The 16,785-nt window shown below is 43.6% G+C and overlaps 1 protein-coding gene across 1 annotated transcript in view; it reads right to left on the reverse strand.

Annotated features, from left to right (window-relative positions):
* ube2o (ubiquitin-conjugating enzyme E2O) overlaps nucleotides 1–13,593 on the reverse strand; it is a gene marked incomplete at both ends in the record, with an annotated part of 36,011 nt that extends 22,418 nt beyond the window's left edge. The window contains one exon of the mRNA XM_080464322.1: nucleotides 13,168–13,593. Within this exon, the coding sequence (XP_080320448.1) occupies nucleotides 13,168–13,593 (426 nt within the window). The remainder of the gene's footprint in view (nucleotides 1–13,167) is intronic.
* Between the last annotated feature and the right edge of the window lie 3,192 nt (nucleotides 13,594–16,785).

The following is a 16,785-nucleotide window of genomic DNA, read 5'->3' on the forward strand; positions in this document are numbered from 1 at the left end:
GGCAAATCCTTGCAAATCAGGTTGGAAAGCAGAAAAAAAAAAAAAAAAGAGTCAATCATCAATCAATCAGTACTGTCCAATATGCTGCTGCTTGACAGCCAGTGGAAGCTTGCTGAAGTGTATTGATCAGGACACACAAGAAGGGCTGAAAACACACACACACACACACACACACGCACGCACGCACGCACAGTTTGGCTATAGAAACATCCCCTGACTGTAATTTGAGAGATGAAACAAAAATCAACAATAAAGTATGACAGTAATAAAGATTGAGGGACAGGGGGTGGAGGGGGTGGAGGGGCACTAAGAGCTGGAGGATAGAGGACAGTACACAGAACGAGGGAAGAGAAGAACGGTTGAAAAAAAAAATCAAATGAGGGAAAAACTGCAGTCACATCGAGGCTGAAAATATGAGGCAGAGAGGAAGATGAAGGATTCTCGAAAGAGTCAATCATGGAGATGAAGAAATAGATGGAAAAAGTCAGAGATGACGGTGGAAGGGGAGGAGGGCTTGAGGAGAGGTTGATGGGGTGTGACAGCAAGAACAGGAAGACAAGCAGGGAACAATAAGCAAGAGACCCAACAAGTGGTGGATGAAGGCTGGTTTCAAGAGAGCGAGAGAAATGCCCCCCACCCCCAAAAAAAATAAAAGAAATGCAAGAACCAGAAATAGACGAGAGAGAGAGAGAGAGAGAGAGAGAGAGAGAGAGAGAGAGAGAGAGAGAGAGAGAGAGAGAGAGAGAGAGAGAGAGAGAGAGAGAGAGAGAGAGAGAGAGAGAGAGAGAGAGAGAGAGAGAGAGAGAGAGAGAGAGAGAGAGAGAGAGAGAGAGAGAGAGAGAGAGAGAGAGAGAGAGAGAGAGAGGAGAGAGAGAGAGAGAGAGAGAGAGAGAGAGAGAGAGAGAGAGAGAGAGAGAGAGAGAGATGGGCAGGGCCAATGCTACAGAGGAAAAAGGGAGGATGAGTCGAAGTTAAAGAAGGGATACAGTGAGAAAGAGAGATGAGACTTTTGAGTCCCTCGTGAGTGAGTGAGTGAGTGAGTGAGTGAGTGAGTGAGTGAGTGAGTGAGTGAGTGAGGAAGGAGACGATCAAATGATATCCATTATCTCAAGAACTGGAGTCAGTCAGCACCACATTACGTCAACTACTTCCTCCAACACGGGTCTGCCGAGATGCTGACGGAGGTGAGGAAGGAGGTGAAAAGTGAAGGGAGAGGGCGCTGTTACAGGATGGGGGATAAGCTAGGGAGAGAGAAAGACACAAGGAAGCCTGGTGAGGAGAAAATAAAAAAGACAAGGAGGTGGTGAAGGAGGAGCCAGACGGGAAGGGGCAAAGTAGGGGGGAAAGGGGAAGGAGAGCTTAAGAAAACTGGGAACAGCGAGTGTTGAAAGGTGGATCATAAAGGCTGCTAGATTTGTGTCTTGTCATATGAGATTTACAGTAAGCACAAGCAGCTGACGTCACCCTACTGGTGGTAATTACAAGCAATACAGGAGGGGATTTATCGGCAGGCTCGGATCTGTCCTACACCATGTCACAGATGTGCATCAATCAGAGGCGGCAGCAAAACAACCCACCACTGGCTGTAAAGCAGTTTTTGGTGGATGCTGATAGACTGACCCAGTTGCATGAAAGTCTAAAAACACAAGTGGAGATATGTGGGGTCGCAGGGTCAATGAGGCAGAAGAGGGGCAATAAAAAGAGGAAAAGTCAGTGTGGTTCACAGAAAAGTGAAAGCACCATGACTGCAGAAGACAACCGACCATGAAACAAGTCAACAGAGAGCACGACGCGTCCTATTGCACATAACTGACCCATTTTCTATACTTACTAATTAATCCAAGCTTACCGGCGGGTGAAGGCAGCGAAGGGCTGCCACGTTTTAGTCACATTTCCAACATTCGTTCGGACGCGAGGTGAAAAGTTCACGTTCCAGCTAAAATGACCTTTTTGAAATGTCTCTATGGTGCGTCAGAGGAATTGTTGCAGTTTGCCTTGTGATCCAACAGAGGGCGATAGAATTCATGATCACACTGACCTATGTCCCCACTGACCGATCACTAAACCAAGCTAATTACCTTCGCCAGTGAAAGTTGGGGCGAAGGTAATGTGAATGTGCACAAGGAGAACATGCACATTCACAAAGAAAGGCCTCTGAGCCCAGAATCCAACTGGCGACATTCTCACTGTAGGCAAGAGTGCTCACCACCACTGTGACGGAGACTGGGATCAAACTTTTCCCATGTTGCATCCCCATTCCGTGCCATCAACACGGCCATGGCAGCTTGTGGTGCAGGAACATGGTCAGTTTGGCGTGTCGTGTGCTCAGAGGTCAGACGACCATCAATAAGTCAGCAGAGACGGAAGAAAATCAGTGATTTCCTGCTGTAACAGATTTTCTATTTGCTGGAGTGGAAGAAGCACAAAACCAGCTGTTTTTACTTTGTACTGTGGAGCAAATACCAAAGCAAACGATGCTAGACTGCAACCAAAAACTATTCTAATCAGTAAATAAATGAATTCTGGTGACAGTACCTTTTTATTAATGCAATATAATGTCTTGTTTACAGTATTGCAACATAATCAGAGTGTGATGTCTCATAGCCTCTTTAATGATGGCTAAACACTGAGTAGTAACAACTATCTTTAAATTACACAATTCATTGAAGCTGGCATGTGTTACATTCTTGTAATTGGCTCTAAAAGGACGGGGCAGTGCATTGGTTTGTACTCTTGCCTAAAGTCTCGATAATCCTGGATCAATTCTGACCGTGTGGAGTTTGCATGTTCTGCCTGTGCTTTGGTTTTCTCCTCCTCCAGTCCCTGCTTAGTTCTTGTTAGGCTGATCAATGACTCTAAATTGCCTCTGGGTTTAAATGTGTGTGTGGGTGATGGTCTTTCTCCCTCTATCGCCTCTGTGATGAACAAGCAATCTGTCCTGCTTCTATCCCGCCCGGCGCCCCAATGCCAGTGGGGAAAACCGTGAACCATTGAAGTTGAACTAATGAATCGACAAACAACAACTGCAGGTCAAACATTGTGCCGTTAAATTAGCTTTTTAATAAATCCCTGCTCCTGTGGCGCCGAGTGAAATCATCCCTGGTTTCCTCTCGTCAATGAAGGTTCATTTCCCTCTGAAGTCCTTGCTGTGTAAAAATCTGTTATAGCTCACTATTTCCATTGTATTGAAAAATTACGACGAGGGCAATGTCTGAGCTTTAAATCCTTCAGTCAGCAGCAGAAGCAGTTTTTTTTTCTTGTTTTTAAATGAAGCGTACATGCTCAGTGCGCTCGCTTGTGTTTCTGCTCTCACATTGCCCCTGCTCAAAACCAAGACCAAGACTCCGGCGCCGCAGCACAACTGGGAGGGCCTGTGCAGTTTGCACCACTGTCCCAGACTACGCCAACGTTTGCCAGTCAATCTGCCGGCCTGACAAACAGCGCCGAGAGCTGCATGGCTTCATCTGAAGAGCAATTACGCTGCCGACTGGGAGCAGAGTGCAACATCAGAGTGGCCATTTACAATCGATGAAAACGGCATCAGCTTTCAGCACCATAACACCAGACCCAAACAATCATCCCAATCAAATTCTCCAAAATAAAAAAACAAAAAAACACTAAACTCTTCATCACCTCTGATTAAAATCTCGTGCAATGTGCCGGATTCAGGCACACTAGTGAATATTCACGAGAGGAAACTGTCCGGACTCAATCTAACTGAATAAATAGCCTGAGTTCAGTTAATTTGCAGACAAAGACTAAATAAATAGAAATAATAAAACTAATGTGATCAGCACAATACAGAAGGCCACTTCCACTCAGACAGTAACTGGATTTGTTTATAAACTAATTGTGGTATGAATTTATGCTGCTGCCTGCTAATCATGTTACCACTGCAAGTCACACAAGGATTTAGTTAACAGAAGTATTAGTCACACTTCGTGCCTCCAACTGATTGTATAGGAACACCGACTGTTCTGCCAAACTGGATGGGACCTTGTGTTTTAAAAGCACTTCGGCGGTAAGCTGATCTCCTGCAAGTACTACCAGTACTCAGACAGCTTGCAGCAAAAATGCATTTCGAGAGCCGAACAGGAACAGGAACCATTTCCAACGACCGTGGGAGGAGGGCGGAGGAGAGAGGAAAGAAGTCTGTGCAGTGACTTGAATGTAATTCAAGAGTCAGGGATGGATGGATGGATGGATGGATGGATGGATGGATGGATGGATCTCACCCTGCAGTGAAAGCATTAGCCTCACCTGCAGCACTCTGCCTCGCCCTTCATTTTAACCCTTTATTTCCCCTCGTCTTTCAACCCATCCAATGAGAAGTGCATCTACTGTAAGTTACAACTTACAATGTGTGAAGTTGGTCAGCACATTAGTTTTGAAAATATCCTTTGTGAAATAATCAGGTAACTCGCTGTTGACATTTTCCATTCGAAGGTTAAAGAGTCACAACAGATCTGCTCTAAATTCTGCCTTCATAAAAGGTTAAAAGAAAAGAAAATCTCAGCTTCGCTTGAGATTATCAAAAAGGTTTAATTCAACTGTAGGTTGATTTCATGGGGTTATAATTTGTGGTGTTTTGACGATAAACTATTACATTGAGAAGCGTTTCTTTCATTACTGACGTGACGATAATAGGCAGGAAAGTGGCAGAACATTAGAAAGACACTCAAATTACTGATTTCAACTCACGAAAGCTATCTGTACAGCATCAGAGCGCCACCTACCTCCTCCATCTAGTAACTTCTGAACCCCCACAGTCATTTTCCCCAGTAAGAAATAATCACTTATATAGAGTCACGGGCAAGGAACCTTAAATTCATCTTTAAGTTGGATATAACAGTTTGTTTTATCAATAACAAAGGAAAATGGTGATTATCCCTTGTCTGGAAAAGAGAAAACTTTTTTTTTTGGGAGGGGGGGGGGGTCTGTTAATCATTAAAGCTGTGTACAGTGAAGACATTACTTTTTGATGTGGCAAAAATAATTGTACTTCATTACTGGACTATAGTATGTCATTTCTAATCCTTAAAGTATTTTTTTGTTTGTGGACAACATTTTAAAACAAAAATCTGTACTTTTCACATCTCACGTTCTTACAACAGACTCATTGGCTCTTATTGTCTCTCAAACTCGACAGAGGATGTTTGCAGCCACTTTGATTTGTGACTTTGGTCGCGTTTTCTCTTCATTTTCGTGGATCTAAAGTGTGGGTGCTAGTGTAAGGCCTTTGTGAGGTGTGGTCTCACAGTTTGCAGTGAGATCGGTCTTCTCTTAACATGACCAGCTTCTAACGTGACCATTTGTCTGGAGAAAACAAAACAACAAAAGAAGCAGCAGCATTTCTCCCAGAAGCATTTTGAAGTGAAGCACTCCAAAGCACCCAGCCATGGAAAACAACACACACTATGTGGCTCCAGGCTGTAATCTTTGTGGCTGTACTTACTCATATGATTCAGACGATCATGTACAAAGTATTAAACAAGCAGAGTGAAAAGGCTTCCACAGTGTCTCCCACACCTCCTCAAAAGAGAGCTATAAAAGTAGTAAAACCTACAGATTCTCTCAGTTCACTTCATAAAGCACCACTTTATTTGTACAACGTCGTACAGTCAACTGTCCATGACACCGTGTTCCGTGTGAAACTTAACAAGCATGCAATGAAACACAGCAACCAAACCTTATTGTTTTCTTCTGATTAGTCTGCAGAGTGGATCGTCTCCACACAGCTCCAGGAAATTCCTTCACATCTTATCAAACGGGTTCCCTTCTCATTCTCACCACATAGTAAGAAGGTCCCCAGTCCGAGTCGGGCTTGGGACCTGCTTTTGAGGCGTATTGATGAATTAAATTCCCTGTGTGTGTGTGTGTGTGTGTGTGTGTGTGTGTGTGTGTGTGTGTGTGTGTGTGTGTGTGTGTGTGTGTGTGTGTGTGTGTGTGTGTGTGTGTGTGTGCTTTCAGCCACTATCAGTAGTGTTGGCTCCAGTGTCTGGTGGAACCGAGATGAGTAACGCTGTATAGAGAACGTATGAATTACTGTGATTTGTATTCAGGACAGTGAATCCATAAGCGTGCATATCACTGCCAACTGGAGGGCAGAAGAGCCTGGAACAGCAGCAGAAGTGGGATTTAAATCCTGGAGCAGAGCAGAAGGTGGACTGATGGTGTCATATAGGATTGTGACCCGCGGTCACTTTTCTATATAGAATTCTGACCAGCGGGTCACTTTTCTAGTATGGAAAAATGACTTTTGACTCCTAATATGAAACTTTACCTTTTGCTAATAAGAATGTTCTAATGTAGATATTTAATAGAAATATTACTTGTTACATGTCATAAGCCACTGCTTTAGTGTATTATTTGGTCTTTCCTTTCACATTTTTATTATCTTTATGCATTAATGTGTTGAGACATAGGTCACTTTTCCATGGGACGGGTCAGAATTCTATATTAGAACTGGGGGTCGCTTTTCTATCTGACAATTGCATTTCGGAAGGTGAAGACGGCCATGTGGGACTGAAGTGCCTGTCTTTTCTCATTGGCTTTCCAGATATTTTATCTGTGTGACACTTGTTAGCCACGTTTACTCATTTCTGTCTGCAGTGCAGTAAACTCTGTCCAGCTCCAGCCTCCCTGCTCGCACGGTGGCGCAGTGGTTAGCACACTCGCCTCACAGCAAGAAGGTGTGTGGAGTTTGCATGTTCTCCCCGTCTATGTGTCCAAAAAACATACCGGGGTCCCCGAGCAAGACCCACAACGCCCCCCCCCCAAAATTGCTGCTCTGCGTGGCTGCTTCCGATGGGTTCATGATCAGCACGTCCCCGCTCCACCCTGTGGTCCTCTGCACTGAGACAAACAGATTGGTTTGTCCAGCCTCTCCGGCCAGCCGAGGCTGGACCGCTGCAGCTTGGAGACCGGGAGGGGCTGCCTCTCTGGAGGACTCGTCAAATGTCGGGACACCCTGACACGGAGCGAGCGGCTGTTCCCTCGGTGCTGCCGGGTACCTGCTGCAGTGCACTCCTGTCCTTGGAGAGATTTCTCAAGGACGTGCCGCAGAACACGGGCCGCCGTGTGTTTGGCAACGCCGTCTGGAGCCAGTGGCCCAAAGCAGCGGGGGACAGCCCGGCGTGCAGTTTTATTTCCAATGTGCTCATTGAGTAAATCCGGCTCCTGAACTCACACAAGCACTGAACGACGCGACACATTCACTTCTGAATGGCATCAAATTCAAAATGTGCATTTAATTCAGTGCCACGGAGCAGAAAATGCTTTGCTCCACACGCTGAATTTTAAAGAACACCTCCCACCACATACATCAGAGTGTATAAATCCACAGAAATGTTCCAGCCAGTCACAATACAACAACACCTTCAAGTGGTAAATGTGGCGTTCACATCGAACATATCTGCTTTCGCCTGAAGTCTCATTTTCAGGTATTTTTCCTCATGAAAACAGACCAGGTGTCCCTTTCTGACAATCACAAAGACTAATCAGACACAGAGCGGGTTATTTTAACGTGCTCACTGCAGTGTGGTGGTGAAGAAGAAGAAGGAGGAGGAGGAGGAGGAGGAGGAGGAGGAGGAGGAGGAGGAGGAGGAGGAGGAGGCAGGAGAACAAGATCTCACTGGAACCAAAACCTGCTGTGAGCTGGTTATCATCATCCTCATGTCCCACAAATCAAGAAGACCTCGGCAGCAGTGAAATGCTGCCTGCGTTTTCCTTACAGGATAAAACATCCTTCTCCTGTTAAAAACACACGGGCGCTCCAGAAAAGTATCAGTTAATTTAACTACAGACAGAATAAAGTGTTTAAGTTACTGACTGCTTGATTCTGGACGGCAGGTTTGTGTCGAGTCTTATTAGAGAATCTCGCTTTCAGAAACTTCATACAACATATTTTGGTACAATTACAACAGTTCGACCTGCAATTTTATTCAGTCGCCCTCAAAACATCACATTTCCAACAATACTGAAATTTATGCAACTCGATAACGAAAACTTCGCATCTTAACCGAAGACAAATAGAAGTGTTTCCGACTTCCAGCACAAGGTGGCAGCGTGGTAAACAATCCTTTCTTCCAGAGATAAAATGAGACAGAAGTCCAGTTCAGCTTCAATATTTAGCACACATGTGATACACTAATATCAGATCCTATTCAGACTTTTGTTTTTTTACATTCTTAAAGTAATGTTGTACCTGGATGGAAACCTAGTAAATCTGACAGTTAAATAGCAGCTCACACTTTTTGAACCGGTTTGATGCAAAGATATAAGCAGGAACTATGACCACTATCTCCAGTCGGACTTGATGCAACATTTCCAACCAAAACGCCAAAGTATATTAAAATCTTACATCACTGAAAAAGACATGGCCCAGTTTCTTCCATCGCTGTGGAACTGAGCCAGTTTCTTTTTACTTCTGTATAGGTAACAGATTTTCTTCACACTCCACCTTCCGTAACCCAGTTTCTCAACCCAGACTCCTGAATTCAGGTTAAGAGGTTCCCCAGCAAAGATACAGGAGAATAGAAACACCCGATCATTACCAGGAGGGTGAAGAACACGAAGGCCTGTACAACAATACCGTGCGTAGGCTCTGTGTGCGGATGCTGTGCTGAGCCATTATGCTGATAAAACTAAAGGGAATCACTCTGATCATTCAAACTGTCGACGCGACGGCTCCGAAGCCTCGAAGGCAAAGAAACAAGTCGGCCATGATCCCGACTGACTTGATATAAAACCAGCATGTGGAAGTGGAATCGGTGCAGCCAACAACCAGAGAGTCCCCGTTCATACATCCTCCTTCTCCTCCTCCTCCTCCTCCTCCTCCAGGGAGACTTATTAAGATTTCATGGGGTGAGAAAAAGTGATGTGTTGGATTGAAGGAGTGCGCTGCAGACGTCGCTCTCATTTCAACACTGCTGTGACCAAAACGCGTACGGAGGTTTGTTCATCGTGTCGAAGAACCTGATTCATTAATTCCACTAAAAACACGAAGATCGTGTTGTTTTTGATTCGCTGCTCAACCAAACTGACATTACTTATCAAAGCTTTTGTGTTCAATTAAATAAACCAAACTAACTCTAAAAGGTATTAATTGAATATTTTTATATTGATAAATAAAAAATGTAAAACTACTCAATCAAACCAAGCCGTGGTGTGAAAACACCCTCAATTTACCCGAGTCATCGATACACTTCTGATAATTCCATGGATGGAACGAACACAAGAAGCTTGGCTATAAAAGGATCTGCACTTTGAGGAGTGATCGCCAAGACGAGTGGCTAAATCTTCTCTTGCCTGTGTTTTGTCTCGTTTGCTCCTACGACTCCTTCATGAGGCTAAAGAGTGATTTCTGCCATCCCAGACTCTCACAGCTCATCCAACACTGCCCACCTCAACAGATCTAGGATTCTTCTATCCAAACTCTGGGTAGAACTATGCTCTCCTCGCTCCGGGTACTAAAGTCGTGTTCAAGATTTAAAAAAAAATAAAAAAAGGGAAAGAAGCAGCACCATAAAAACATCTAAGTGTGTGTTTTTTTCCTCCATTGTTCTGTAAGTGCCTCTTTGTTCCCTCCTGGGTGACCTTTAACGGGGCATCGACCAATCAGGAGCAGGCGTATGAGAAGGTGGAGTCCATCACTTCTGGACAGGCTGTCTTAAGGAAACGGCTCATGAGGCTCGATGCCTCTGGCTTGGTGGTTGTTAGTGATAAGAATACTCTGATGACCGATAGTGAACAGTGAATATTTAACCGTGTGTTTACCTTATTGGAAATCTACATTTCCTGTGACTTGTGACTTGATTAACTTTGAAGTTTATCGTCTTCCTGTTGATGATCTGGATTGAAACACTCCCTCACTCGATTAATTGACTAGATTGACACCTTTAGCTCCAAAATATAAAAACTTCAAGTTCACACACACCAACCGACAGTCCAAACCGGTCTGTGTCTCACATGGACTTAGAACCTCTCGTGTTTTGGACCAAAGTCATGTTTGTTTCTTAAAATCGTTTTAAAATGAATCGGCCTGGTGCTTGTTGACAGTACACAGTTTGCACAGATGCACAAACCGTGTAGCATCTGTCTGAAGGATGAAATTGAATTTCCATATCAATATTATTGGTGCACCATATAAAAATAAATAAATAAAAATACTGTGCTCACAGTCGCTGCTGTGCTTTGTGTCATCTCGCATTTCAGAGCTGCTGGTAGAAACAATGACGGAGGTCAGATCGGATTTGAGCCGTTTTAAAGCAGATTACCATCTAAACAATTACAATGAATAACACTATTCTGAACGATTGTATTGAACACTCAGGATCGCCATAGTGATGACAGTCTACCGGGCCGTTCTTTCTCACAGGCGTCGCCACATCAAGTATTTTTCAGCTCACATCTTAAGAGTTGGCTGGTTTTCCACGCAACCTGCGTTTGTACCCAGGTCTTCAACACTCACCCCGATACCTCGGCAGGAGCGACGACCAAACTCTTCATCAACATGTTCAAAAGGAAAGAACCTTCTTACAGAATAAAATAAACTATTATCTCAAGAGCTAAACAAAGCTCAGCAAAAAAAAAAATAACCTAATTTAAATTTTGGAAGGAAAAAAATTGCAGCAAATTCACCATATTGATCTAAAAAAAAAAATAATAATTTTAATAAACAGGACAGATCGAGTGTTTCAGTGACGGTTGTATAATATAGTAAAGTTGTCGGCCAGTTATTGCCTGAAAGGCTTCCCAACCAACCTTTAATGAAACGGGTCGACCGTTTCCAGGAACACTAAGAACACAATCGGTGTTATGATGATGCGTGCAGGTAAATTAAACATGATGTACTGTGGTGCAGCTCAGTGGTTCAACTCTCAGGCTCTCTAATGAAGCAACAAAGAAACTTAGAATAGAGCTATAACTTCCACCTAATGACGGCGGCTGCACTCTGAAGTCTCGTTTTGCTGTGAAAACACAAGTTTTATTCGAGCCTCAAACGAGGGTGTCAGAGTTTAAGCAGCAGCTTCTCCAACAGACCGTTCCAGGGAGGAAACAATCCTACCGAGGTGCAGCCCGGAGAATAAATACAAGTCAGTATTTTTTTTTTTACAAATATCATCTTGAAGATATGCAGCTTTGCCTACTGCAGGAAGTAATGATGAATTATTGATAAGAATATGAAACCATGCTCTCTGGATATATATATATATATATATATATACACAGAAAATAAGAAGGAGCCTGTTGAGATGGGGCATCAAGTGCACACAGACGAGCAAATCGCAGCAAAACTACACAATCAAATCCAAATACATGCACTTTAACGCACTCGATCCTTTAGAGGACAGAGCGTCAACCGTCCGCACGGCGTGTCAACAGAGTTATTGTTGATGGGAGGCAGCATTCGGCCTTTGTTCCATCACACCAGAACTTTACTCATTTAGCTTGAAAGACCAAACAATAGTGACCTGAGCCCTTCTTCTGTTCTCACCCTGTGCATCTAAAACAAGTTTGTATGAGTTCTCTCCAGAGCCGTCCTCCTTTAAACCTGCTGACCCTTTTTCCACAAAGCCCGGGAGAAATCTAGAGAAGCCCAGGAGAGCAACACGACCGCAGGGTTCCCACATCTTCACTGGTTCAATTTAGACTAATGATGACGCTCAAGCTCCTCCAAATAAAAACCCATAAAGACAACAGATTTTCTATTAGACTGGACTAAAACATGCCGACTGTGTGCGATAGTGATTATCTAAGCACACAAAACAAAACAAAAAACATGGCATCTATGTAATGTGGCCAGAAATGTTTGCAAGTAATATGACAACATCTGTTAGTAAATTAGTGAATCTATATAATTCGTAACACCCTGTTATGGGACGAATTTATGAGGTTTCAGGGTTTTACTCAGGCACATTAATATTTTTAAGCCTTGGTGTTTTGACCATGAAACTATCAAAACTTTTATTTATTATCTGTATAAGTCTATCTGGCCTATTTAACTTCCTACACTGGATATTGTTCAGGTTCTGAGGTTAAATGTTTATTCAAATTAAGTGTAGGTTCAACAAATATAATCAGCTTTTGTTAAAAGCTGGAGAAAGTATGTCAGATCATACACAATAACTACTTTGAAAGATGATAATTTATACTGACATTGTGACAGAAATGATCTGCCATAGCAGCTTGTTGAATTTTATCAGAAAAAGAAACTATTGAAATGTCTTATTTGCTGTATTTGTCAGGTTGTGAGCTGAAACGCAGGTCAATTATGATCAGTTTACTATGCTACATGTGTCACTCTACTTTCACTCTCGATTTGTTTCCTTCCTCAATACACACTGGTAGTTTCCAGCTCCAAAGCCAACCCGTGACAAAAACAAAAAAAATGACAAAATAGAAAAGTACCTGGTGTCGTCTGTTCTAGGTGTGTGTGTTAAAGTGTATGAGCTCGAGTAACATCATTTTGTAGTCCAAAATAAACATTAGTGCCAATTGACTGATTGGTCAATACTTGCAGGCCTATATTTTCTATTAGCTTCTTGAAGATTATATAAACAATGATTTGTTTGTGTGTCAAGTCTCAATGTAAGTAGACGTCAATGTTTATATCAGTGGGTCTGTTATTTACAATAAAATGCAAAATAAACGTGGGTTTATAGAGCAAATTCTCTAGAAGAACAGAGGAAATGTGATGTTCGTCAAAACAAACGCAGATTATACATTAAAAACTGTCTGATGCGAGACATGAATGAAATAGCAGAGCAGGATCTGGGCTGAGGCCGGGTCACACCCTGCCGAGGAACTCCGATCAATACCAGCCTGAGCTTTACAGGAAGAACCCGCACCTGCCAGAACCCGCACAGCCTCACGCACAGAGCGGCTCCCCGCAGCTCTGCTCCCTCAGCCCGTCACCTGGTGCTTGTGTTCGGTGTGTGTGAGAGCCGGTGAACCGGAGCCTCTCGGACGGAACCAGCCGGTTCTGTTGCTCCGGACCGGCTGACACGAGCTATGCTAGCTAGCATGTGCTAACGACGAGCCCGCCGGTTGGCGGATTAAAGTGAAGCGACGGGCGGACCGAGACGCTCCCGGAGCCCCGCTGTCATACTGCGGCCACCGGACAGTGTCGGTGAAAACATGACCGCGCTTAGCCGCCGTGTGTACCTTTGTCTCCCTGATGTCCTGCTTCCCTCCCTCCGGGTACCACTGGACGCGGACGAAGCCGCGACCGAGAGGCCGGCTCGGGGAGTCCGCGGCGCTCTCGGTGTCCGAGCCACACGGGACCCGTCCGCCGCTTCCTCCTCCTCCTCCTCCGCCACCTCCTCCACCATCTCCGCCTCTCCCTCCGCCATCATCCAGATCCGAGTCCGAGTTAAATTCCTCCTCTCCGTGGATCATCCGCACCAGGCCAAACCGGACTGAGCCGCGATACCGTCCGGAGACCAGGTCGTGGGAGAAGAGGAGCCGCTGGGAGCCGTCCGCCGAGGGGGACAGAGCCATGGAGGGAGGCTCCGAGCCGGGGCTGGCCGCGGGAGAGAGGCCCGGTGTCGGTGATGCGGGCGCCGCCTCCGATGCTCCGGGCTCCGCCATCGCTGCTTGCTGCTGTCGGTGATGCGGGGAGCTCGAGGATGACGGAGAGCGCGAGGAGCTGTAACCTGGAATCGGCGGAGCGCACGTGGTTACGTAGCTGCGGAGGCTGCGTCACCAGGCACGCAGTGTGGCTGCGTCATCACGCACTACCGGACGTCACCGCGGAGCGGCGCCTCGAGCTGCAGCGGCCACAAGGAGTGACACAACAAAACTCACACAAGTTAAAACTCCAAATACTGCAGCTTACTCTCTGACCTGTTAGTACAGCGCAGACAAAACACCAACTACTGCAGTTTTCTCAACGCGTGTTTTGTTATATTGTTGAATTGTTATAAATACTGTGTCCTTACTGCACAGACACACTGGATCCCGTACCAAGAGCCCCTGAAGTACACAAAACTTCAACAAAAAGTGTTCACCTGGACACGGCTGATGAGATCTCAATTAACAGAATAGGAATGTAATTAGAAAATTTATTTCCACAGTGTAACAAACTAATGTAAAAATACAGCATATTTTGTACAGTAAAATATTTTTCTATGTAAATACAGTTTAATACTGTAAATTTCTTGTAAAGGCAGGAAAACCATATATGGTAATGTGCAACATTTAGTATGTGCAAAACCTTGAATAATGCATTTACATATTAAAAAACACACGCAAACTCACAGTTGTTTGCTGAATGCATCATTCAGTTTTCCTGCACTTGAGTTTTTTTCTAAGTTTTCACCATTAAAGTTCCACAATTCACGTCGCTGTGAAGATGAAAAGAATTGGACTAAACTGGCGAGTGCGGACGAGTTAAGATATCATATTGACTTATGTAGCACGAGGTGTGCCAGCTACCCTGGAATTAATTTTACATTCTATATACTATCTGGAAATCATTGTGGGATAGCATTGTAGTCAACGTTCTTATTTTGAAGTTTGGCCACCAGGATAAAAAAACAAAAAATGCTGATGAAAGCATGATGTAATCCTGTCCAAATGTCTCCGAATGTCTCCGACCAAAGAACTCAGATACTGTTATAGTGGTAATACAGGTCTGGTGTATCCATGTTCCCATTCTGATCAAATAGTTTGTCAGAATTATGTCATACTCACACTGATGAGACACATTATTATCATTATTATCATTATTATGGATGCGCATCTGAAAAAGTTTCTTTGATGAATGTTTACTTTAAATGATCTTTCGCTACCACATCTAATATATTCTTACTCCGTTACTCCATTAGGTGCTTCGTTGGTATCGACCCTGAGAGAACAGCGGCCAGGGAGGAGTGACGTCCAAGAAGACGGGAAGAATTCCCGTGTGGCCGCGTTTATAAATCCACTCGTGGAGTTTGAATTGGGTTTTCAATAAACCCACAACACGTCTCCACACAGGAAGAGCGCTGCAGCCAGAGGATCCTGTTGACATTTTAAGATGAGAAGTCTCAGAATTCGGTTCAAATATTTTCCAGTCCAAGTGTGTTCGTTTTGAATTTCCAGGTTTGTTCCTTGCCTCGGTGTTTATTCTATAGGAACACAAGTTTTGACGCTGTTAATTGTTCTTATGGATTATATTTTACGAGACTTGAATGTTTTAAAATGTGTTAAGTGCTGAATGTTTTCAATGCAACAGTTAATCACTGTTATGAATTCAATGTTGTATTGATATATTTTGGAATAGTATAAGAACAATGTAAAGTACATTGAGAATACCTGGAGCAGGCCATGCAAAGTGAGAATGGTTTGTATGATACAGACACATGATGGTGTTTGAGGCTGAATTTGATTTAATGTTGAACAGTCGTCTTTTTTCAGTGCCATTTTTATGCAAGCAATTTTCAGGAGTCATCATATAATTATTTATTATTTCTATATCATCACATTCTATGCTATGCATTTTACAGCAATAAGCTGTTTATGAAGATTACAGGAGCAACTGTGGAATAACAGTATAATGGAACGAATAAAGCTGACAGTATTATACTGGAAAGCTCATACTCTCAATTGTATAATACTGTAATATTATTTTACAGTAATATATTGTTGTACAATACAGTAGGTTTACTGCATTGCTGGCAGCTCTTTACTGTAAATGTACAGGGACTCATGTTGAAGCTCTTCTTGATTTATTCTTGATTGTTTTTAGGGGCATTCTTAACTTTAATGTGTCGGGGAAAGAAATGTTGCTGCATCGTTTACCTCTTTAGGTCAGCAGATAAAACACGAGGAAAACTTGAATGCTTATATTACACCGACCATTCGTGTACTCTAACTGCCTCCAAAGTACAAACAAAGTACAAAGCATTTAGTATTACTTTGTGATTTTGCTCCTGATTTTAAAGGCTTGTGTCAAATCTTGTGGTCACATTCAGCCCAATTTGACTTTTAGTGGACCAAACCCATAAAATCTTAATGTTTATGTTTGTGTTTGTGTTTGTTTATATTCCAGAGGCGATGGTCCACCCTCCACATGGAACCAACAATAGGGCAAATATGGAGAAACAGCGAATCAAACCTACTTTGATTCACACTGACGGCTGATTTAGACTCTCCTATTGACCCCAGATAATTTTAGCCTGGCAGACTTGTTAGACTGTTCAGAGGTTTGCAGGTTTGAATCCCACTGTGGCTCCCTGAGCAGGGACCTTTGAGCACAACTATACTTCTATGTAATTAAGTCATCGAACCTTAACTATTAGTTAAGGTCAGGTGAGGTAATTGCAGGGAAGTGATTTCCCTGATGTCTGTTTTCTTACAGTTACAGTTACATAACTGTTTTCTTAGGAATTGTCACACTTTGCAGGTCTTACTGTTGGTCATGGTGGACCTTCTGGGACCACGGCTGTATGTCTGACATCCTTTCAGAGGGATTAACCTCTTGAAATTATTAAAAGAGTTGACAAACAAACTCCCACGCATCCGCTAATCCTCTTAGGATCTGGAAAATAAAGCGTGGAAAAACTCTGCTTGAAGGGACAATGGACCGTAAATGGAAAGCCACCTTAAGGGAAATCACGCCAAGAGAAGAATGAGTCCTTAGGATGCCCCAGTTTGGCAACGTGTGCAGAGCAAATTCAGTCTGACCGCTTTAATTGGCACTGACATCCACCAGTCAGAATAGCTCCTTCCTTGTTAATATAGCCTCTGCTGTTCCTCAGGTATGCCACTGTTTTAATAACTCATTATTCACACTGAGGC

This window comes from Lipophrys pholis (genome assembly GCF_963383615.2).
Source record: "Lipophrys pholis genome assembly, chromosome: 5".
Taxonomy (NCBI): domain Eukaryota; kingdom Metazoa; phylum Chordata; class Actinopteri; order Blenniiformes; family Blenniidae; genus Lipophrys; species Lipophrys pholis.